This window comes from Chelonoidis abingdonii, chromosome 1 (genome assembly GCF_003597395.2).
Source record: "Chelonoidis abingdonii isolate Lonesome George chromosome 1, CheloAbing_2.0, whole genome shotgun sequence".
Lineage (NCBI taxonomy): Eukaryota > Metazoa > Chordata > Testudines > Testudinidae > Chelonoidis > Chelonoidis abingdonii.
This window is the reverse complement of record NC_133769.1, coordinates 110,281,491-110,306,684: the sequence shown is the minus strand read 5'-3', so window position 1 is coordinate 110,306,684 and position 25,194 is coordinate 110,281,491. Positions and strand designations below refer to the sequence as shown.

The 25,194-nt window shown below is 43.4% G+C and overlaps 1 protein-coding gene across 1 annotated transcript in view; it reads right to left on the bottom strand.

Moving 5' to 3' along the window:
- The window catches only part of TMEM178B (transmembrane protein 178B), a 367,714-nt gene extending 345,409 nt beyond the window's left edge, over nucleotides 1-22,305 (bottom strand). The window contains exon 1 of the mRNA XM_032783190.2: nucleotides 20,786-22,305. Within this exon, the coding sequence (XP_032639081.1) occupies nucleotides 20,786-21,167 (382 nt within the window). The 5' untranslated portion in view covers nucleotides 21,168-22,305. The remainder of the gene's footprint in view (nucleotides 1-20,785) is intronic.
- Between the last annotated feature and the right edge of the window lie 2,889 nt (nucleotides 22,306-25,194).

Genomic DNA, 25,194 nt, shown 5'->3' with positions numbered 1-25,194 from the left:
AAGAAGCGAAAGTGGAGACAACGGGAGAGCATCAGCTCTCGACCTACCACAGTAAAGACACCACGGTAAGTAAAGTGCATTGAATTCAGCTACATTATTCACATAGCTGAAGTTGCATAACTTAGATCAGTTCCCCTCCCCCACACCCTCAGTGTAGACCAGGCCTCAGATGCATAGACAAAGTGGACCACAGAGTTTAATAAAGTTCCCCTTGTTCAATCTGACCTGCCTTCAGCTCTATTCCTTGTAAATGAAACAGAAGTGATTTGCCCAAAGTCATACAGAAAGTCACTGGCAGAGCCAGGACTAGAATCCAAGACTCTTGACCCCCAGTTCAGTGCCCTATCCACTAGACCACATAGGTATTGATGAAGCAACAGTCCATGTGGAGATGGCCAACTATGAACATTTCTTCATCCTGCATGCATTGTTACATGAGTGATGGCAGGGCTGCATGAGGTTGGGCCCAGTATGGTGTTGGGAGCTCATTACACCTCTCTCTCTTTGGGTGTATCTCTCTAAGACCTTTGGGAGAGGCTGGGAAGAATTCTGCCTTGTGGTGATCCACCAGCAGCTTTTTACACTTGGTGGTGATGCACAGTATGGACTGATGAAGGACGGAACCCAGATGGAACATAACAGGGCACTTGGGAACTGTGTGGTGAATTAAATGAATGTTTCCTGGGAGGTTCCGCCATGACAAAATGACACAGGCTGTCATTTGGGCCCTCCTATTTTGGAGTGCCACATGAGTGGCCTTCCCAGTGTATTTCACTATTTTTGAAGCAGGTTTTGACACATAGGAAGTATGAGGGAGATGCAGCTGGCAGTGTCATACTACAGTTATTTGTTTTAAGAGAGAGAAAGTAGAAACAGGAAGGATGGAAACATTGCCTTGATGGGTATTGTCACAGAATGACTGGCCTCTTTAGAAGGCCCAGCCTCATCTGTGACTCATTCAGCTCTCCTCCCAAGGTGGGAAAAATCAGTGTAGCCACATGACAGGAAGGTCACGTGGCTAAATCAGCCCAGATCTGGCGATAAGAGAAGCCTCCTAAGAGGCAAAGAAGGAGTGAGAGACAGTATGAGTAGACAGCTTGTAGAGGAAAATATCTCTACCTGCCCCAAGAAGGAGGAATATGGGACTCTTGAGCCAAAGAGAAGAACCTTTCCCTGAATTGTAGTACAGTCCCCAGGAAGGAAAGTTGTGGGACTCTTGAACAGAGGAGAAGAGGGATTTGGGACTGAGGTGCCAAATAGTCTATATTCTGAAAATACACCTCTACCTCAATATAACGCTGTCCCCGGGAGCCAAAAAATTTTACCGTGCTATAGGTGAAACCGTGTTATATTGAACTTGCTTTGATCCACCAGAGGGTGCAGCCTCCCCCCCCGCCACCCCCGGGCACTGCTTTACCATGTTATATCAAAATTCATGTTATACTGGGTCACATTATATTGAGGTAGAGGTGTACTTAATAAATAAGACCCTACAAGGGGGATCTTACTTTAGGTACTCTGACCTGTGAGCAAGATATTGCAAAAACCACACAGGAGCTGAGGACAGGGTGCCTGCAGGGCCATGCTGTGCCACAAAGAAGAATGCTCTAGGCCTGCACCCTGCCACAGTGCATTTCAAGCTCTGTTGTGGTGATGATTGTCTCCTTAGACTGAATACAGAGGTAAACAGTGCCAGCCAAAGAATACATGGGACCTTAGCCCAAGAATACATGCATTGCTGTGTTCCAGATATAGAATTAACTATTAGCTGAAAACTCCAAATTGCAGAAGAGTGTGGATCTCCAAAGTCTTTCCTCAGGCATCCAAATGTAAAGGGCCAGAAGAGGAAGAAGATTTAAAATGCACTGGTATGCAGAGATCTCCATGTAATGGAGAGAAGCACAGATGGATCACCCTAAGAGGATGATTTCACCTGTAGCCTCTAACTCATAGGAAACTTCAGCTCACCTATACAGATTTTGTACTGTGCAGTGAGACATATAATGAAAGGGGCATAGCAGTAGGATGGTTTATGGACCACTACGGGACAGGAGATATGGGGGAAGGGAAGAGACAAATGGGAGTTTTTTTTCTAACAAGCTAACCATGTTGACATTCTTGAACCCAGAACACAGGCTGTCTTTCTAACAAGCTGGAGGTGTCAGTTAAAGCTTTCCCTCTGATGCTTTCATTAACATTAATTTGGTTGATATCCCAAAGTTTCCTTGACCTTGGCAGTGTAACACTGGACAACTTTAGGTAGTATGAATGTTTTCCTATATGTCAATAATAGAGCTGCTGAACATCAAAGCTATCCCTTAGAGAGATCACATCTGTTTTATCCACTGTGCCTTCAAATTTGTGAAGGTGAGCAAACTGAGAATTGGATACCATGGCAGATAGATTTCCCCACCAGCACCAAATGTTTCAGAATTCAAAACAAAGCAATAACAGATGCAGGAGTATTCAGTCACTTTATTTTTGCTCATATTATATTTTCAACCCTCTGGAGGCTTCTTAAGGGCCTGATCAAAAACTCATTGAAGCCAACTCTCACTGACTAAGGGCCATGCTTCTCCACCTTTTCAGGTTGGCAACTGCTCGTTTGAAGTCAAAACATTTTGCAGCCCCCTTATATTTACTCTAAGAGTAAAAATGTATGGATGATGATAATAAGCCTATGTAATTCATGTGTGTGTGTTTTGGGAGGTCAACAGAGAATACTTGACATTGAACAGCAAGGGTGTGCTTTGCTTTAGGTTGTAATATATTTTCAATGCTGCACAACCCCCCAATGGCCTTTTGTAGCCCCCTGGGAGTCATGACCCACCAGTTGAAAAACACTGAGTTAGAGTGAGCTTTGGCTCAGGTCCTAAATACTGCTTCTTCCCTAGTTTGCCTTCACAGGAAAGTCCCCCCCATGTTCTCTCTGGCGAGCTGGACCTAAATCTTGCTGCAAAGTCCCTGGGTTCTGCAGCACTCTGGTGTGGCGAGCTGGAAATTCTACTGCAGCTTCATTAAAATTAAAAGAATGGCAGTTACTGATGAATTAACTATGAAAATGAATAACACAGTCAGGACAGTAGTCCCTGTGTTTTTCATTTTGATACTAAATTCAATGTATTCTGCCCTGTTGCTAGGTTTTCTGTATGCCACAGACCTTTGCACTGACAATAACTGCAGGGTAAAAGGTGTTAGGAGAAAAGCTGGAGGTTTTGGCAACTGAGTGAGGGCACTTGGGACTCTAGATACCTGGGGAGGCAATATGGGATTGTGAGAGAAGGTGGATATTTCTGCTCAAATGATCAGCAGTGAACTAGTTAACATTTATATTGTGATCTTTAGGTTTTAGGATTAACAACCCACGGAGCTGTGTGAGGCAATTTTGTGGTTTTTTTCTGAGCCACTCTTTCAGGTTATGTGCAGACTCATGCACACAACCCCGCATTGGTTTATACTCGGTTCATATTTTCAAGGTCATCTTCATAATGGTGATGGCTAGAAAAACTTATTTTAAAGGAAAAATTAAATTCAGGAGCACCATCCTGCAGTGAGGGTGGAGCCTGTGGCAAAATCCACAGCTGTGGAATTGCAGAATGCATGGGGGGCTTGACTACAGAACCCAATGGGGTTGTTTCTTACATTGCAAAGTTGACAGGTGGGCTAATACATATAGTGCAGTAAGATCCCCAGATTCTCACCTGTTCACTTCACAACAGCTACTAAGTCCTTGCCATGCTCGGCAGAGCTGTTTTGAGCTTCTTCAACATAACTTGGCATTATGTGTTCCTATTCAGAGGGAGGGAAGTGGTTTAGACTGATACCTTAACACAGCCTGAAACTCCAGACAACAAGCTGGATCCTTTTGGTATTTCAAAGTCAAGAAGGTGAAGTAATTTTAATGGAGGAAAAGTGTTCGTAACAGATAAATGATCAAACAGAGTAAGGGCCCACTCATCAGCTGATGTAAATTGGCTCCACTGAAGTCAACAGAGCTATGCCATTTGAAAATCTGGCCATTTGGACCTTATTTTGAAACATGGGCACCTAAAGTAAGTACCCAAATGCCATTTGGGAGCCTCAATACATGTTTTCGGCCACAGATGCTGGATACAGATGCCTAAATCATGTGCCCAAACGGAACACGTGGTATATCAGACTATGTTCCAGGTGCCAACAAAATACAGCATCCCAACACAGCAATAAAGCAACTGCACTTTATGTACGTGTCCTCAAAGTGCAGATCCAAAATCTGGCCATGCAAGAATTCAAAGGGAGGAGGAAAAGTAAAGCAGTCCAAGTGAGCCCAGTGCCTTCAGAGCCAAACACTGTCATCCAACTGAAGTACAGTAACACTGTCAAATACAGCACTGGAACAATAGTGGGACTGTCACAAACCCTTTGTCAGAAGCAAAGCTAAAGCAAGTGAAACAGAGGTTGAGTCTGAAAACCTGACAATGTCTAAGACCTTTGGAAAATGTTTTGCTTAGAGAAATTGTCTTTAGCTATCATTTTTCTGTGCCTCTCCTCCTTGTCTTGTTTGTTTGTTTTTTGGTTCAAAAATTATTATTCCTAGAGCTATTCATAAGGAAACAGGATCTTGTTTCTAAAGAGTTCATCTGCTCCTGCTGCTTTTTCTTCATTTGAAGTCACTGACAACACAGTTAGTTGCTGTGTCCCAGGCAGCATTACAACCTTAAAGGGTGAACAAGATGAACCTGAGGATGGGTGTGCCCCTTGACTTTGTTGTAGCACAAAATCTGTGATACCACTCATGGCGGAGCCCAGGTTCCCATTCAGAGACAGGAAAACTGCGGGGAGGAAGGAATAAACTAGTGGAAGCTACCCCTGTATAGTAGTTCCCCCCAGGGTGAAACCAGAACCCAAACTAAAATCTACCTCCCTGCCATTTGACACTGTCTGCCTATGAAGAGCATTTTATCCTCCCCCTCCCCCGATTTAAGACACAGCTTGGTGCCTTTAACCTCACAGGTCCAGCTCACTCTGTGACGGACTTCTTTACTGTAGGATGGAGCATCTCTGGCCTCATCAATCAGGTGGTTAGGCTTCTGAACTAAAATACACTTCTTAAGTCAAACGTATGTCGATAAGATTTTTGAGTCTGTTTCCCTGTTTGCAGTGCTGAGGACTTAAGGAAAGTATGAAAAAACCATGGCTTGTATTTGTTTTGTAAATGAACTGCTCTCCAGGAAAAAGTGAAAGAGCATTGTAACAGGGTGGCTTGCCCAGGGGTTGGAGAGCCTGGGGCTAAGCCACCCGTGATTGCAAGAGGAGCCCCACGTGAGAGGATTCCCATATAAAAGGCAGTAGGAAGCTGCAGGGAGGGGTGTGGTTGAGAGAGGAGCTGATACTGCCAGAGGCAAGAAGCCTGGCACTAAGCTGGAAAAGTTTAGGAAACTGCAGCTATCCCTGTAGGGAGCAGTAAGAAAACATCTGAGTTAGTAGAGGGAAGGCACCAGCTGAGAAAATCTCTGGAAAAAAGACAAACTCCAGGCAGGAGCAACTGGGAAGCTGACAGACAGACTGACCCACCCTCAGGGAGAAGAGGCTATGCCCAGATGAAACTGGGATAAAGATTGTGAGAGTTTATTTTGTGCTATGGGATGAGAGACACTGAACTTTGGGTTGGGCCTGAAGGGCTAATGTGTACCCAGAAGAATAAATAAATGGGATCTCATGTGGGGACTATTTCAATTACCTTTGAACGATGAGTTCTTAAATGAGCCCTGTAAAGTGAAGAGGAAATAAGGGCAGGATGGCCATAGAGGCAACTCTAAGGCCAGGTCTACACTGCGACTTTAAATCGGTTTAATGGCCGATATACCGATTTAACGCTGTACCCGTTCACACGACGTCGTCATTAATATCGAGTTAAACGGCTCCTTAAATCGATTTCGGAACTCCTCCCAAACGAGAGGAGTAGCGCTAAATTCGATAGTGATAACTCGGATTAGGGTTCATGTGGACGGAAATCGACGTTATTGGCCTCCGGGCGGCATCCCAGAGTGCAGCACTGACCGCTCTGGACAGCAATCTGAACTCGGATGCAGCGGGCAGGTAAACAGGAAAAGCCCCGCGAACTTTTGAATTACATTTCCTGCTTGCCCAGCGTGGAGCTCTGATCAGCACGGCTGGCGATGCAGTTTGAAATCGAAAAAGAGCTCCAGCATAGACCGTACGGGAGATACTAGGTCTGATCGCTGTATGGGGAGACAAATCTGTTGTATCCAGCTCCGTTACAGAACACGAAATGCCAAAGCGTTTGAATAAAAAACTCCAGGATACACAGCGCTGCGTGACAAGCGTAACGGGAAGCCAGAGACTCAAATGGACGCTCATGAAGGGAGGGAGGGGGTACTGAGGACTCCAGCTATCCCACAGTCCACAGCAGTCTCTGAAAATTATTTGCATTCTTGGCTGAGCTCCCAATGTCTGTAGGTTCAAACACAGTGTCTGGCGTGGTTCAGGGAACAGCTCCTCAGTTTATTTCCCCCCACCACCACGTGAAAAAAAAAAGGGAAAGATTGCTGTGCTATGGCGTTTGCTCAATGCACTCCGCGAAAAAGGCGCCAAAGGGTTGTCTGCTGCCTTCACAAAGGGAGGGGTGAGGCTGTACCCAGCACCACCCGGGGCAATGTTTTCTGCCCCATCAGGCACTGTGCTCTCAACACGGAAGTGGGAACTATGGGATAGCTGAGGAACAGCTACCCACAGTGCACCGCTCCTGAAATCGATGGTAGCTTTGGAGCATGGACGCAAACAATCGATTTCGGGATCCCACTGTGGACGCGCTAAACCGATTTTATTAGATCTGTTTTGTAATATCGGTTTAAGCTAATTCGAAATAATCGTGCAGTGTAGACGTACCCTAAGTACAAGGGGGCACTTGGGAAGCAATAAGTGGCCATTGCGCTACAAGCACTGAGATAACAAGGGGTGACTAGTCACTCCCACAACGTATATGTACCCGAGGCTGAGAATTTAACAGACAGCTGTTTGTTTTTGCAGAACAGAGGCAATTAGAAAGAAAAACAGATTATCTGACATGAAACAAAGTTCTTGTTAACTAAAAGAGGGAAGGAGAGAGACTGGAAATATGTTCCTGGTCCTAATCCTAAATCCTACATGAATGTGCAGGGGCATGATGCAAAGGAAATACTGCACGCCTTCAACCCATGTAATCTAATCCCTGCAGTGGAGTGATGTGGAGCAGCTGGCTTTGTCTGAAATTCCTTCCCACACACCATGCAGTAGTAGTTAGCATCAGGTTCTACATGTATACCAGGGCTCTGCAACACAGGTTGTGCGGTGGGTTCCTCCCATTGGGTCCAGCCTGCTACAGAGCATTTTTAAGTCAGCAAAGCCCTTGTAACTGAATTCAGGCTTTGCTCGCTTTTTCAGGAAGATAATTCCTTGCAATGTTCCTTTTCATCAAAGGATGCTCCAGGTTAATGTTTTCAAATGTTTCCCAGTGACTTAGGACTTGACGTCCCATTTTCAAAAGTGACATAGGTACTTAGGGCAAGATTTTCAAAGGTGATGAGATTTTAGTGTGCCCATTTGACAAACAGGCCTGATTTTCAGAAGGTGCTGAGAAATCCCTTGCGAATCAGATCCATTTATGGTGTCTGAAGTCGGCCACTCAGAAACTGAGACCCCTAAAATTAATAGTCACTCTTGAAAATCATGCTATTAGGATCCTAAATCCCACTAATTTAGGAGTTTTTAAGGTTCCTAAGTACTTAAATCACTTTTGAAAATAGGCTTTAGTTGCCTACGTCACCTATGTATTTTTGAAAACATTACCCCAAGCATTTAATTAAGCCACATGATGCCCCATGAAATAGTAAAGTCATAGATAGGGATCTCTATACTCAACACTGAAATGCAGCCACCTTTGGGGTGAAATGGGGTAGCTATTTAACAATCTAATGCAACTTTACATGAATTCATAAGAAGTGAAGAAGACCATTGTATCTCATTGAAAGGCAAGGCAAATCTCTTAGGGGATTATAATTAGTTGAGTAGGAATTTGTACACAGGGCTTATATCCCTTCTCTTACAAAACATGCCATCAGATCCTGCATGATGACAGGTGGCCAGATATTTAAACTTACATTTCATACACTGGATGGCACTTTCAGCAGCATAGTGCTTCTGACCCCATGCAGGGGCAGTGATTCGGTGCTGCCTCAGGGGGAGAAGTGAATCACCACGAAACCTTGCCAAGCACACTGAGCGGTGCTTCATGGAGGTCACCTACATATAAAACTATCCCTCGGTAGGTTTTTATTTCAAAGTTTGCCATGAGTTGCCTCCTTAAGACCTAACCACCTTGAGAACCCTTTTAAACAAAGGAGTCTTTCTAATGGGATTAGAGTGTCAGATACACAGAGTGAGGCTCTCCAAAGTTGTGCATTCTTCACTGTCTCATTACAAGCAAGGAACATTACTAAATATAACCTACCTCCACTACCCTCCCTTTAACCAACATTACATTTTGGATGCAAAGCCAATGAAGTCAGCTTTTACGCTGCTTCCTTAGTCTGCGTCATTGTAAAAAAAATAATAATAAGGCATCACAGGTGTGCATGAATTCTCAAATAGAAAGGAACGATAGTCCAGTGATTAGGGCTAACGTAGAATTTGGGAGACGTGGATTCAAGTCCCTGCTCTGTTACAACCATCCCACACCTGCAACTTAGGTGAATCATGCAGACCTTGGACAAATCACTTAGGGCTTGTCTACAGTTAAAATGCTACAACAGCACATTTGCGCCACTGCAGCGCTTCAATGTAGACGCTACCTATGCCGATGGGAGGGGTTCTCCAATCAGCATAGTTAATCCACCTCCTTGCGAGGCGGTAGCTAAGTCAACAGAAGAATTCTTCCATTGACCCAGCACTGTCTACATTGGGAGTGGGTCAGTATAGCTACATCTCTATGTTTCACACCACTGAGAGGTGTAGCTATACCAATGTAAAATCCTAACATAGACCAGGCCTTAGTTTCTCTGGGCTTAGGTTCCTGATCTATAAAATGGAGTAATCTCTACCTCTGCAGGGCGTTGTGAAGATAAATGCATTAAAGATTGCACAGTGTTCAGATTATGGTAATGAGAGCTATATAAGTACCTAACATAGATAATTTGTGCTGGATCACCAGCTACCATGGATCAGTGCGCTCCACTGAAATCAGTGCAGCAACCCTAATTTGCACCAGATGAGAATATGACCTTTAACTTTTAATTTTCTTTCTTTTGTCAGTTTCTATTACAACTGTTACATTATTAAACTGCCCCAGGGGCAGAAAGGGGTGGCATCTCAGATGGGTTTTTATGAAATTTCTTTATTTAAAAAAAAGCCTTCATACATTCAAAAGCGTGTATTAATTATTGAAGCAACTGGGTAAACACCATTCATATTTAGGCTGAAGGATTTTGTTCAAATCTCTCTGTTTGCATGATAGAACTAGAAGGAGCCATTCTGCTCCATCAGATATGGTCAAACTGTGTTAAGGTGGCTTTTTTAAAAAGACGTTTAATTAAAAGATCCAATAAACTGCAGATCTGCTGGTCATTAATTATGGCTGGCTTGCATTTTCGCAATGACTAGTGATTTTGGGTGCACTGATTTTCGTGTGGTAATTTGAGGCACCTTAAAAGGACCTGTTTCCAGAAGGTTCTCGGGACTTTCTGAAAATCAGGTCCCTTTAAAGCATCTTATGTTGGGCACCCAAAAATAGAAACACCCAAAATTATTAATCACTTTTGAAAATGTAGGCTGGATTTGTATTTATCTTTAATGTTGTTTGCACAGTAGACTTCAGTAATCAATTGGCTGATTGGCCCTAACTTGACACCAGCTACTGTTATCAGATCTGGGAAATCCTCCAGATGCTAATAACTCTGCTCTCTTCATTTTCCCCAACCCAGTAGATGTGGCTGAGTTTCCTTCTCAGTATACGGTAGTGGCAACATAGAGGTAAAGGAGCTGGCTAAGACCCAGTCTAGGGAAGACTGAGGTGATGTTGTTGCAGCAAGCAAATGGAGGTGATTGTAAAGATTCTGTCAGCCCCTCTGACTGGAGGTGGGTGGCTACCAGTTTTCAGTCATGTTAAATTCTCATCGCCCTTTCTCCCTGATGTGAACCGTGCTATAAGCACCCAGGCCTTTGTAACTTGAAGACATTACTGCAATGCACACTACATAGGGGTACCCCTTAAATCAATTCAGAGATTGAAGTGGGTACAGAAGACAACATGTAAGGATCCAGGAGGGAGGGCCCCCAGGTTCGGCTGTTGGACCCTGGATCTCTGACACACTGTTGTAACCAGCAGAGGAGACAAACAAAGCAGCACCTCATTAATCCTGGAAGGTCAGACCCCAAAGGAAGTCCTATTAGGGCTCCCAAGGCTTGGGGTCACCTGATTGGCTTGCACCTACTACTTAAACCAGGAAGTGATCCAGGTGGGAGGTCCAAGCTACTGTGCAGATTCCTTGTTGCTGCCACATCGACCCTGCTCTTTGACCGACTCCTGCAATCTGTATCCAACTCTGTTCCTGGTTCCTGCCTTCCTCCTGACCTCATTCCTAATTCCTTCCCTGCTCCATTCCTGCCCCTTACCTCATCTCTGGTTTCTGCCCCATGCCTCATTCCTGACTATTGGCTACCAATTCTGGCTCTGACCCTTGGCTTGACTCTTGACTGTGGCTCGGACTCCTGGTTCCTGATGCTGGCTCTTGCTTTTGGCACTGTTCCTGGCCTTTGAGTGCCACTGCCATGGCCACTGGGCATGACCGCCACTGCTCCAACCAGTAGATCAGACCCCTACAGCCTGGGTCCTAACACGGCAGTCCACTTGTTAAGCAATAAGTCTCATCATGAGCCCACGATGGCAGCATACCAGAATCTGCACTGGTTGACTGGCAGTTTCTGGGTGGATTTTAAGATGTTGGTTGTCGTAGCTTTCCTACTCCGATTTGAACCTTAGCGTTCATAACCTGAGAAGCTAGCAGGAACCCCTCTAAGCTTAATTACCAGCTCAGATTTGATCTCACTGCCACCAGCCAAAATTCCAGGGTTTTGGCTCCCTGGTCTCCCCAAACCCTTCCCTGGGAACCCCAAGACTCAGAAGCCCTGATCTTACCACAAAGGGAATAAACCCACTTCCCTTCCCCCTCTCTCTCCCACCCGACTTCCTCTCTGGCTAACCTGAAGTTACTGATGCCAATCTTTTACATCACAATACAAGAAAGCATGTTCCTCTATTCCACAAAGAGACAAACCCCACATACAAGAAACGAAATGATTCTCTCTCTTTCCCCTCCCACACTTCCCTGCGTGCTGCAGCTTTACCCTCCGTAGATCTACACAAGAGAATTCCCTCCCCTTCGTTCCTTAGCCTACCCAGAGAGAAAACTCAAACAAGTCTTAAAAGAAGCTTTATATAAAAAAGAAAGAAAAGAAACATGAACATATGATTCTCGCATTAGTTGACAATCACAGGGCTATTACTTAAAAGAAAATTATGAAGTAAACAGCCTTATTCAAAAGAGATACCATTTACATTCCCAGCCAAACAACACATGTAAATACAAAAAAACCCCAATACAAGCCTATGTTTTTTTTCTACCTTTGTACTTACAACTTTGAAACTGAAGATTAGACGCTTGAAGATAGAAAGAAAGAAAAAATCCCCTCTCATAGCTGAGAGCCAGACAAAGACACAGACCCAAAAAGTTCCCTCCCCTGAGCTTTTTAAAAAATCCAGTTTCCTGATTGGTCCTCTGGTCAGGTGTTTGGTTCTCTTTGTTAACCCTTTACAGGTGAAAGAACATTAACCCTTAGCTATCTGTTTATGACATTGGTCCTGACCTATCAACTCCTAAGTGGCTTGGATCCGGCCTACCTGAGACACTGTGATCAGCAGAGGCACCTGAGCTACAGAAGCATTGGTATACGAGAGAAGAAGTTGCTGGCCTGGCTTCTCAACCCCTTAGTCGAATAGCCTGAATTTGTTCATCTGTGAGACAAGCTGAAAAGCTCATTTTTTATTATCATCTTCATTATTATTATGATAGCCTCTAAAGGCTCCAATTGAGATCAAGGCCTGGTTGTTCTAGGCACTGTACAAATACATAGTGAAAGACGGTCCCTTATAATCTAAGGGTGAAATTCTGACCACATTAAAGTCAATGGTAAAACCCCTAGTGACGTCAGTGGGGAGTGTACAGAATTTCACTCCAAGTAGACCAGACAGACAACTCCATGTTGATGATCCTTAGCTGCACATTTCCTCACCCTCACGGGTTTTCAACCTGCAGCCCTGGTTCAACTCTCCCACTCACCAAAAGGGCCACATACTTGATTTGGTCTTCACCAAGCATTACTTTCATTATTTCTCTTGTCTCTCTGTTTCTCTGTCTAATGATCACTTGGTTCTTCAGCATCACCCATCCCCCCCGCTCCCTGCCCTCGACACACACATCCTGTCCCTTGGCCATTCCATGACTTCTGGACCATCACTGCTGCTGCTATGTCAGCTGTTCTCAGCCTTCTCCTTCCTGCCCTCTCTTTCCTTTCTCCCATGTATATGGTCACTGAGTGTCTGTATGCTTCACTGTCCTCGACCCTTGACTTCTCCCCTCTCTCCTATTGTGAGGTCTGCCCTGCCATCCCCTAGCCCTAGACCATCCCCAATATCCACTTCCTCTGCTCCTGCATGTCCTTGGCAGAAATCCTGTGATGAGGATAACTTCTTCCATTACAAACTCATTCTCTCCTTTTTCAGTTCTGCCATCTTCTTAGCTAATGTCTCTAACTTATTGAATCCCACACCTGCAATCCTAGTGCCTTTTTGAGACCTTTGACTTCAAATCCTCCTCCCCTGCTGCCTTGACTTCTCTCTCCACACAAGATCCCATGAATTTATTTCAAGGGAAAATGGACAAAATATAATGTAACCTTCCCCTCCCATTTACTCTTCTTTCTCCCCTTAAATGAGCACTCAAGGAAGACAAGGCCATTGCAGAGAAGTTAAATGAATTCTTTGCTTTGGTCTCCATTGCAGAGGATATGGGGGAGAGCCCCATACCTGAGCCATTCTTTTTTGGTGACAAATCTGAGGAACTCTCCCAGACTGAAGTGTCAATGCAGGAGGTTTTGGAACAAACTGATAAAATTAAATAGAAATAAGTCACCAGGATCAGATGGTATTCACCCAAGAGTTCTGAAGGAATTCCAATATGAAATTACAGAACTACTAATTGTGGTATGTAATTTATTGCTTAAATCAACCTCTGTACTAAATGACTGGAGAATAGCTAATGTAACACCAATTTTTTAGAAAGGTTCCAGATGTTATACTGGCAATTACAAACCCGTGACCCTAACTTCACTATCAAGAACTAAACTAATCAAGAACACAATTTATCAGACACATAGATAAACATGATATGTTGGGGGAAGAGTCAGCACAGCTTTTGTAAAGAGAAATCATGCCTAGTCGCTCTATTAGAATTCTTTGAGGGTGTTAACAAGCATGTGGATAAGGGTGAACCAGTTGATATATCATACTTGGACTTTCAGTAAAACTTTGACAAGGTCCCTCATCAAAACAGAAAATATCATAAAATACTGCATGCAGGTCCGGTTGCTCCATCTCAAAAAAGATATATTGGAATTGGAAAAGGTACAGAAAAGGGCAACAAAAATTATTAGGGCTATGGAACACCTGCCATACAAGGAGAGATTAAAAAGACTGGGACTGTTCATCTTAGAAAAGAGATGACTAAGGGGAGGGATATTATAGAAGTCTATAAAATCATGAGTTGTATGGAGAAAGTGAATAGGGAATATATAACACAAGAACCAGAGGTCACCCAATAAGTAAAGGTTTAAAACTAACAAAAGGAAGTACTTACTTCACATAATGCACAGTCAACCTGTGGAACTCATTGCCAGGAGATACTGTGACAGCCAAAAGTATAACTTGGTTCAAAAAAGAATTAGATAAGTTCATAGAGGACAGGTCCATCAATGGTTATTAGCCAAGATGGTCAGGGATGCAACTCCAGGCTTCAGATATCCCTAAACCTCTGACTGCCAGAAGCTAGGACTGGACAACGCTTGAAATTTACCTCATCTATTCATTCCCTCTAAAGTATTTGGCACTAGTCAATGTCAGAAGACAGGATACTGGATTAAATGGACCATTGGTCTGACCCAGTATGGTTGTTCTTATGTTCTTATATTCTGGTTCTTTGCTCTTCACGCAAGCATCCTTTTTGTCTTTCCTATCTAAAAAAAAATCCATCCTTGACCCCACTTGCCTCTCTAACTAATACTGACCCATTTCCCTTCTTCCTTCTGTCGCTAAACTCATTGAGCAGAGTTTATGATTGCTGTCTGGAGTTCCTCTCCTCCAATTCCTCCCAGACTCTCTTTGCCCTTTGCACTCCACTGAACCAAATCTCACCAAAAAGTCTCTGAGGACGTCTTCCAAGTCAAAGCCAGATTCACTACTCCATCCTCATCCTCCTTGACCTGACCTTCTTTTTGAAATTGTATCTTCCCTTGGCTTCCATGACTATCCTCTCCTGGTTCTCCTCCTACTTTTCTAATCATTCCTTCAGCCTGTCCTTCAGAAGATCCTCCTCTTCCTCTTTTCCTCTAACTTTCTATGGAAGATCCATAGGGCGGTCCTTCGTCCCTTTTTCTTCTCCCTCTACACCTTATCTATGGGCAATCTCACCTGCAAATACAAATTCAGCTACCATCTCTGTGCTGATGACTGCAATGGGAATTGTGGTGCTCTAGGGTGAAATTCACTCCCCTGCAGAGACCCAGCACAAGGCCTGGGCATTACTTACAGTGACGCATTGCTTTGAGTAAAGTTACAGCTGAACCCTGTGGGTATGTACCCTACACGGCTTTCTACATGCCCAAGCAATGCCACCCATCTACACGGCTGTTTTTAGCAGTATAGTGTCTCACTGTCTCCCCACTGCCAGAGCCTTTCCCCGCCACTGGAAAAGGCTCCAGCAGCAGGAAAAAGGTCCGGCAACTCCCTGCTGCTCGAGACTTTCCCCACCACAGGGAAAGACCCCAGTAATGGGAAAAGGCTTTGGCAGAGGAAAGCAGTTGGGAAAGGCTCCAGCAGCTCTCCACTGCTGGAGCCTTTCCCCACTGCCTCACCCTGCCAGAGCCTATCTCTGCTGTGTGTTAGCTACAAACCGCAGCATGGACCCAGCCTGCCTTTCACCACAGTGTGTAGCTACATGTACACTGCATGCCGCCACCAGTGAAGTTCAGTGTAGACGTAGCCTTAAGTAGTACTTTAGCAGTGCATGGGCCTTGTGCTGGACATGTGCACAAGGACAACTTTAACCTTGGAGGAGACTTGAAGGTGATTGCAATCCTGAAATCAATGGAACTTTTGCCACTGGAGCAGGATCAAGCCCTCAGTGAAGTCTGCTTCATAAAGATGGAGTAATAGGAAAATTGTTTTGGTTGTTTTTAAGTAAAATATCATTAGATTGCTTTAAATTTATGAAGAATCCATGAAAAATGAATGTCCTGATTCATCTGGCAAAACACTGATTTAAAAAAAAAATAGTCAATTTCAAATAACTGCAGGATACTGCAATTTTTTTAACAGACATAAATCTTTCTACTCCTATACATACCCACAGTAGCTGCTCATCAGACTTTTCCAACTGCCTATAAATAATCCCTAGTGACTGCTAGAATGGTCTTGTTATGCCTTTCTCATTCAGTTGTGCCATGCATCTGACAAATCTAAACACGGAGTACTTTCATTCCAGAATCCTTGCACATTATTTGCTGTGGAATTAGCCTGCACAGGAATTAGATTTTCTTTTTGTTTCTATGTTGGCATGGGTTAAAAATACTCACAATAAAGTGTTTAAAAATAGGATTTAATATGACCGCTGTGTATCTTGGGGGGGGAAACATTAAGGTTATTGCCATATTTTTCTATAACTGGATTCCAGTGGCAGCAAGCGGATACCAGACCAGACAGTTTTAATTGGCAGTCTTCCGAACACATGATGAAAGGTCCTCTGAGTAGTAATTGTCTAAGTGGAATGATCTCAGGTTATTGTGTAACTTCTTCATATGTGGTATTGTAGCTTTATTATGAAATGATTTAATCTTTCCCCCCCCCCCGTTCTTGTTTCCCTTACTGCTCAATACAGAGGGAGCTTCCAAAGTTGCCATCTGATACAGACTCAAGAGGCTCTGTTTTCCTTTTGGGTTATTATGAGTCAAACACAATAGGACGTAATCTGATTACCGCAAAGGCAGAAAATAAACTCCTCCTTCTTCCAACCATGTCCCACACTGAACTGACAGTTCTGTGCATTAAGGGTCTTTGCTTGCTGGCTTGCTTTTTGCTTTACACTAGAGAATAATTACTGAAGGATGGACCACGGGTCCAAGATGATATAGTGACTCCTAAGTCCAAAATGAGTGCAGCAACAATGCTGAAAAATTCATTCTTCCTGGAAGAAACCTAGATTATTCAGCTGAATTAAAATGAAGTTAATTTCCTACTACTTAGACACTAGAAAGGCTTTCAGGATCAATGGTAAAATCCTGGCCCCACTAAAGTCAATGGGAAAGATTACACCCCAAGACAGAACAGAATCAAAGGCCCAAACGCTTACTCTCATAAGTGGGCCTTACTCCCAAGAGTGGTCCCATTGTATCCAATGGGACTATTCATGTGAATAAAGGTGACTCATGTGAGTAAAACTTAGCAAATTGGGTCCCAGGTTTGTATGCTTGAATGCAATAGTCTTTTTATTGGCTATATTTTCTGTTGTCTTCATTATTCTTTTTATTTATATAAATAAAGAGTATAAATTAATTGCCCCATTTTGTTGAAGCTGTAAAATGTTCTTATACAGTTGATCTGCCACATTTGTCAGCTCCTTTGTGTGGGGGCTTAACTGTGGAAATATGTTTTAATTCATTGCGCGCTAAAATCCAATTGTTTTGTTTAGAAATCTTCCAGCTGGATTCTATGGGAAGATATAAAAATAAATGGGAAAAATATAAATATGAGGAGCTTTTATATGCATTATTATTTACTACTGTGTACTAAAAGAAATCTCAAGTAGCACATTTTCAGTTGTGCCAAAGCCACACATAAGATTTTGATATATTTCAAAAAATGAAAAATAATAAAGAAAGAGAAGAATTAGGGAATTGGTCTAGAATTCCAGAAATAGGATTGTTTTTAAAAACACTGATGTCTGACTATTCCAAAGTCTTTCATGGGGCCCAATCTTGCATCTGATCTGCACTTACAACTTTCATCAACGTCAATGGTAACTCCACAGCTGGAACACTTGCAGGATATTTTTAAAGATAGTGAGCAGACCATTAATATGGCCCATATCCAGCAGTCTTTTCTTAGGCAACACTACCATTGACAGTAGTGGAAGTTTTGCCTGGGGAAAGATGCAGGATTTGGCCCAGGCTAAGTTGATTATTAAAATCCTATCCATCTTTGAAAAGAACTCTTAACAGTATTTATATTTGGCTATGTACAGTACTATATGCAATATTCCGAGCCGGAATCTGCATTGATTTATACAATTCATAAACAGGCACACTGTCTGAAAATGACATTTGTGCAGAGGGGCAACACAAGGTTGGTGCACCACCAAATGCTCCAAATGGTTTTACATGGTGCTGGCCCTCTGTCCAAGGGGAGATTTCATCATTAGTGGTATTTGACTACTGCAGGCATGGCAAGGTCATTCAGAATCCTTCGTGTTCGCACATGGCTTGCTGAGCCCAGCTCCTACACACTCAGTTTCTACTACTGGAGGAGACTCTGTGATGGGAGATTAATCATCCAAGGATCATGAATATGTCTGAGTGCCTCGTTTTGGACCCAACGCTGTTCTTTACACCTGACAGCAGTGGAAAATACACTTACACCACACTCACTATATTACAACAGAACCTAGAGAAATGCAGGAATATCTGCCCTCAGGACATGGAACTGGGACGCTATTTGTTTGCCCATATAAGGATGGCCTATACACATATATATTGAATACCTTTTGCAGTGATAGCTGGATACCAAGATTTTTAATGGATTTTTTAAAAATTACTTTATGGTAATACGTAAAGTCCTTTTGTTCTTTGATATTTTTTATCATATACAGATATCATATAAAGATAGCTATACAGTAGCATGATGATTGAGAATTTAGTTTTTGAGTAAGGTAAAGCTTCACGTTGCTAACTTGTAATCTTTACTTTTCTGTGTTTTAATTCTTAAAGTTCTAAGGCAGTGCAACCCCCTATCTTTAAAAATAATGAGCAAGTATTACGCAGAATAATGACTCAGAGTTGTTATATAGATGTATCCTCAATCAATCCCCCATTTCACTGTAATATTGACACTTGCCTTAAAAGAACCTTCCTCCTTTTACCTCTCTCTTTTCACCCACACAGAAAAAGCTAAAGGCGTATTGCAAAGCTTTAAAAGATAAAGACAAAATATTGTTTAAGCTCACTAATCACGCAATGATATACATCCAATTTTCAAGCCAAATGGCAACCAACTGCATGCATAGAATTGTGCAACCTACCCAAAATGCAAACCCAAATCTGATATTTGTGCACAAACATTGACAATTGCCTGGCTGACCCTAGTGTAATCATATATCCAATCCACAGGCATGCATTGGGTACCTGAGTCCATAAATTAGGCACCTGCCTCCGTTTGAATATCTGCCTCAATATGTTTGACCACACATGAAAAATTAAAACTAGATTGTCCAAAAATCAACTCTTTCTGCAAATATTTATCTGCCTGAGGTTATGGCTGTGTGTTCTGTCATCACTAACACCTAAAACAATGGTCCTTAAACTGATTCAGATGTTAAATGATATCAACAGCTCTATTATGGGAAACACAGATTCCTGAACTCAGGACATAGCAGGCAGGCAAAAGAAGGATTGATTTTCATATATTTTGTTTTAAAATGAAATGCATTTATAATCTTTAAAACTACATTTTAAATAGACTTAGTATTTGTGAAATGTTCTGGAGACTGAAATTCACTATTTATCCTTGTACCAGGTAGTGCACACACTGTAGTGCAAGCAATCCCTGTGCTGCCACAACATTAAGCCTCAACCCTGACCTGGAGGGATTAAATGAATTCTTGGCTTCACAGCTATGACTGCCAATCAGGGTGCCAAACGTGATGACAGGTTTTGGATGTGGTCATTTGTCCATTACAAAATGGACTGAAGCCTCCAATCTATTTCACATAAATGACTGAACAGCCACCACATAGTAATGACTTGCTCACTAACAGCCTGGGCTAGATTTGAACTAGCAATCTAGAGGTGAAAGGCTCCATATTTCATTACACATTTGTACTTTGTGTGCCTATGTGGTAACCTTTTGCCGTTCACTTTTAAAATAAACAGAACTAAATTCTATATTCATAAATATGATTAGCTCCTTCCTATTTCTGCATGTAGTATTTGTAAAGGGGAGTAGGACAGGCAAAGAAAATCACGAGAATTTTGGATAGCTAATATATTTAAAACACAAGTGATTTTAAAGATTATATTGTATAAGAAGCAATCAATTCATTCTGGGGGAAATAAACTGATAGGTAATCCTCTGAATTCATCATAAGGACTATGGAGAGAAAGGATGTTTTGTTATAAGAAATAGCATGATGGGGCCAGCAAGGATGCTGAAATACTCAAAAGGAACCCTAATTATCTTGCAAAAAACATCCATCTTTTTTGAAGGAATGTTTAACTTAGTTGATGTTTATACACAGCTGTTTGTGCCGGGCTCTGGATCAAAGAACCATTCAAGGCAAATTGACCATCATCCTCACCGATTCCTCAGGAAAAATAAAACAAGAACAGCACAGTGATGCTACTGGCAAACATCTGTGTCTCCTTCTTGGGAGAAAACCATTCCTCTTCAGACCTTTCTTGATGAATCAGTTTTGGCACATTGGACATATTCCAAAATCTGGATTGGAATAAGCGGCAAGCAGGCTGTATTCTCTCTCTTGCTCTCTGGCATTTCCCTTGGTTATTCCCATTTTCAATGTTAGAGGAAGCCTGTGTGTTTAAGGCAAATTGTGTAATTGGGAGCTGATGTTGAAATTTCATGTGGCAATCAGGAATAGTGAAATACACACATGTACAGCCTAGGTAACAAAACAAACAAAACTGAGCTGGGCCACCAGGTTTAAATAAAGACTTTTCTAATCTGCGAATTATTAATATTGTTTAGTGCTCCAGGGGGTGCTCAGAGGGCAGCCTTATGAAAACCTCCGACAGACAGACAAACTACCCTCCCTGCAAATATGTAATCATGCTGTTCTAGACTCCTTCCCCTTCAAGTCTCAGTAAGGAGAATTGGACAACTTGTACCAAACAGTTAAGTAATGGTTTGTGAGATTACACATTTCAGAACCTTACACTGCAGAACCCCCATTGCAAGGAGGGGTACCTGGCTGGGAATGTTTGCTCTGCTATGTTAGATAGTGGGGCGCTGTCAGCATAGGTGCTAGAACTAGGCGTGCTGCCGTACCCACTGGCCTGAAGTGGTTTCTACACATGGTTTAGAGTTTGGTTCAATGGCTCTGGGCACCCCCTCTATACAAATTATTCCAGCGCCCCTGTCAGGCGCTGTAACTCAGCCTAGCTCAGCTCATTCATTTTGCAAAGCGGCCCTTACCTTTGGCAATCAGCTCCTCCAGCTCTTGGTCGAAGCCTAGCCTGTGGCATTTCCTCCAGAGCCCCATGTTGGTTGAGTTGTACTGTCTGTTGCACTCATCGGCGGCGCTCATAGCAAAGAGCTGCCTCCTGTTCCTTGCCAAGAGGAGTTTCCCTTCCCAGCGGTCCAACCTAGATCTGCTGGCCCTCAGAGGCAGGTTGTTGTTGGAGTTGTAAATGAAGCCAGGGTCGTTTCTCCTGGTGGTGAAGCTTTTGCACCTCTCTCTGTGCTTCCTGGCGTCCGTTTCATACCAGTGGTCGGAGCAGATCGCCACCGCCAGCATGCCCAGGGCACACAAAGCTAGAGAGAGGCCAGCATAGAGCAGTAACCTTCCCGCAGCCATACCTCAGCTTCACAGCAACACCATGGACATCTTCACAACAGGCAAAACCCTTCCACGCGAGACCCCGCGGAAACCTCCAGGAGCAGCTGCTGGGAGTCACTTGACAGCGCGTCTGCCTTCAATGTCAACAACTCGGGCGGGTTCGCATCCAAGCCGCCGGAGCCTGGAAAAGCTCTCCGAAGTTCTGGCCTGGAGCCAATCCTGGAGACTCACCCGCTTCTTTTATGGCTCCACTCTTCCAGCGCAGAGCATGCCAAGTGCAGAGCCGGCGAGGAAATCTGAGCCTCCCACTTAAAAACGGAGGCGTGCCTGTACAGAGGTGTGTGTCCCCCGCTGCATGGGCATGGAAGGGGGCTGTGGGTCAGGGCAAGTGTCCTGAATCTTCTCTCGCAGTGTCCTGAAGGCTCTGGCCGTAAGATCGGTCCACCAAGCTCTTTCGATCTGGCCAGCTAAGGAAGACAGAAGGGTCCCTTTAATACCAGCGCGTGACCTGCAACATCCCAAGAGTACAGGGCTGGAGAGGAAAGTTCAACTGCTGGAAATCTTCGGATGTCAAGCAGCAGCCACGGCTCTCCTGATTGCAAGAATCAATGACTTGCCTTTTCTTTGTCAGGAGCCCGACAAGCGCATCAGCTGGTTGGCTGGATGATTAGGGTCGGGAAGAGGAGGTGAGGAAGAAATGCGTTGTTTTAATTTCAATCTCTCGTCTGGGGGGGGGGGTCCCTCCTCCCCTAATTAGGGATCCACGTTCGCAGGCGTCTTTTTATTAGCAGACTCCATGTAGGTGTGCAGCCAGTGACATCTTTGTTTCAAAACCACCTCCGCCTCTGTCCCAGCCTTGCCATTCACTAGGTTTGTTTTGTTGTCAGTGGTGCTGTCATCAAGGCAACGTAATGGATCGGTTTCTTCCCTTGACTGGCTGAAGCTGGAGAGCAGCGACTTACCCACCGCACCGGGTTCTGCTCTCTCAGCCACAGTAACGCAGCAGCCGCGCCGGTGTCCAGGACTCAGCGTAAGGCGGCTAGAGATGGGGGTTGGAAGAGATGCCGGATTCAGCACCATGGACCGTGCCAGCTTCCTTCAGGCAGCAATGAAAGCAGTCCTACACACCAGCCTTTTTTCCTCCCGCGATCCTCTCCTGTTGCAAAAAAGCCCTGTTGCCTTTTTCACCGGGGCTTCATTCCCCATCTGCAAAATGAAGGCAGCCAGGCAGGGCTAGGGCTGATTAAAAAGATGGTAGGGGAAAAACAACCAACCTAAGAGGCGGGGAAGGAAAACAGCGTCTAACAGTTGTCAACAGCTTTCGGTCTGCACCATTTCTCTGACATATGGCCTGATCTCCACTCGGGAGCCAAGATCACTGGCTCAGCAGCTTCCTGCGATTCCTATCCCCAGCCTCAGCAGTTATATATTCAGACATTTTTTTTTGCTTAAATTTCTATTCCCTTCTTTGCTAACGGGAATAACTCACCCATCTCGCCAAGATCGGGAGCAACAGAAGGCGAGCTGGAGTCCGCGAGCTTTAGAAATCTCATTTCACCGTTTTCAACCCAAATAAGAGCGAAGTCAATCTTCTGTACACCTGGGAATCATTCCTTGTTCAAACACTGAGCCCTGCAGCCTTGGCTAAAGCCTACAGACAGAGAATACAGAGCACTGAGCCAAAAGCTAGTGATGTCACCCATGCAACGTGAGACTCATTTCTTATTTCTCTAGCCTCCTTAAAGATAAACTGCACCACTTCATAGACAGGAAACGTCTAAGTCTTGCTCTGTTAAAGGGGAGGAAAGGTAAAATCTGGATCTACCTGCACCCTGCTGGAGCCTGCTGATTTTTAACCACAAGCCCTCCAATGGTGCCACCAAAATACACACGTGTAGCCGTGTCTTACTGAATCAACAAAATCAACCCCCCAAACATATCCTATGGCACATGAGCTCGATAAAAACCTGGATCCAGCACCTGGATTCTACTGGCTCCAAACAAATTTTGGCCCCAGTCCCAGTTATAATGTTGAAATAGAAAACAAATACAATGGTTCCTACTACATCAAAAAAAATCTGGACACTGACACATTCTAGAGCAAGGGCACCACAAAATCCCAAACCTGGCACATGGATTCAGGGGCATTGGAACAATTTGTATAGAGGGGGTGCTGAAAGCCATTGAACCAAACTGTAAACCCTGGATATGATGGAAACCACTTCAAGCCAGGGGGTGCAGTAGCACCCCTAGTTCCAGCACCTATGCATGGATCCCTCCAATTTTATGCCCCCCAATAGAAAACAAGTACAGGCACACCTGCCTCAAAAAATCCAGATCATGATGCACCCCAGAGCAGAAGTATTGCAAAATTCTGGATCCATGTGGATCCTTGCAACTTTTGGCCCCAATACCCAAATTGTACAATCAGAAGAGACAGAAAGTGCAACCTTTCCCACTTTACTGGAATAATTGAGATTCTGCTGCATCATGGCTCCAGCAGCACTGGAAAACATAGATCTGGTGCCTGGATCCTGCCAATTTTTACTGTCTAAATAGCAAAAGAAATGTAGGAGTTCCTAGTGCACCAAAAAAATTCAGATCCTGTTGCAAAGTGATGCAGCCGCATCACAAAAATGTTGATCAAGCATCTGAATCCAGCTCGATCTTACCAAATTTGGCCTCAAGCCAAAACAAATTGTAGTGGCAAAAGAGACAAGTGTAGCATCTCCTATTTAACCAGAAAACTCTGGATTCCAGTCCATTGTGACTTTCAAAGCAGCCTAGTGGATTTAGATACACAGCTTACATTAAAATTAATAAAATATATGTTTAAATCACATGGGGTGTTTGGGAAATCACAATGGAAAGATGGTAATCTAAACCTACCTCTAATGTGATCATCCACATCTGCTAGACCAGATCCATTGCCAAATTTCAATGTTATGGTATGACTGGTTGTTGGCTGGTATCTAGAAAGATCCAGATGTCAGATTAAGTTTGTTGTGGTTTCAGTGAAATGATACATTGGATAAATATTAATCAGATGTAGAAATATATCTCCCTTCACTGTTTATCTATAATGTAAAACTTGGAGTATCTAGGTAAAAAATGGGCTAGATCATGCGGGATCCACATCCATATTTGGATTTTTCAAGTGATCATGTTCCAGGATATATCAAGGTGTAACAGTCTGGTAAAATATGTATGGCAAAATTGTGTGTAAAGTTATAAGATTCCACTGTATGATATTACTAAAACATATTCCAGATCCGGGGAGCAGTCACAAACCAGTTCCTCAGAGACAAAAGGCTAGCCAATGCCTCAGCCAGATGTCAGCAAAATCAAATGGACCATCACCTGGTTAAGTGGCCATTCTTTGTCACGAAAGTGGATGTGGGCAAAAATTACATCTTGGCAAAGAAACAGCTGGGGGTTCCTGTCTTTGTCTCCTAAACTTCAGATGGAGATGATTCTCAAAGACGAGAAATAACTATAAGAAGAGAGAGCAGATGCCCCAAATTATCTCTTCCTTTCTCTCTACTCACAGCATTGACAACACTTGAAGAACAAAGGAAGCAGCATTGGTCTGGGAGAAGGATCCTGACCTAAAGAATTCATGCAGTAAAACTGCTAAGACATGTGGTGAAAGAGACTTTTTCTTTGAATCTATTTAGCTTGTTAAGTTAGGAATTAGTTGCAAATAACTTATTTTTTGTAACCAATTCTGACTCGTGTGCCTTATTACTTGTAGTCACTTAACATTTATCTTTCTGTAGTTAATAAATTTGTTTTATTGTTTTATCTAAACCATTGTGTTTGGATTCAAGCATTTCGGGAGCTCCATTTGGGATAACCGGACTTCTGCATATTATTTTATTAATAACATGACAGACTTCATATGAACTTGTATTTTCAAGGAGAGAGCTGGGCAGTACAAGACATAAATTTCTGGGGGTAAGTCTGGAACTGGGAATTTGTTGGTGTTGCTTTGTAGAATAATTCAAGGGCGGTTGGCCATAGCACTCATACAATACAACTGCAA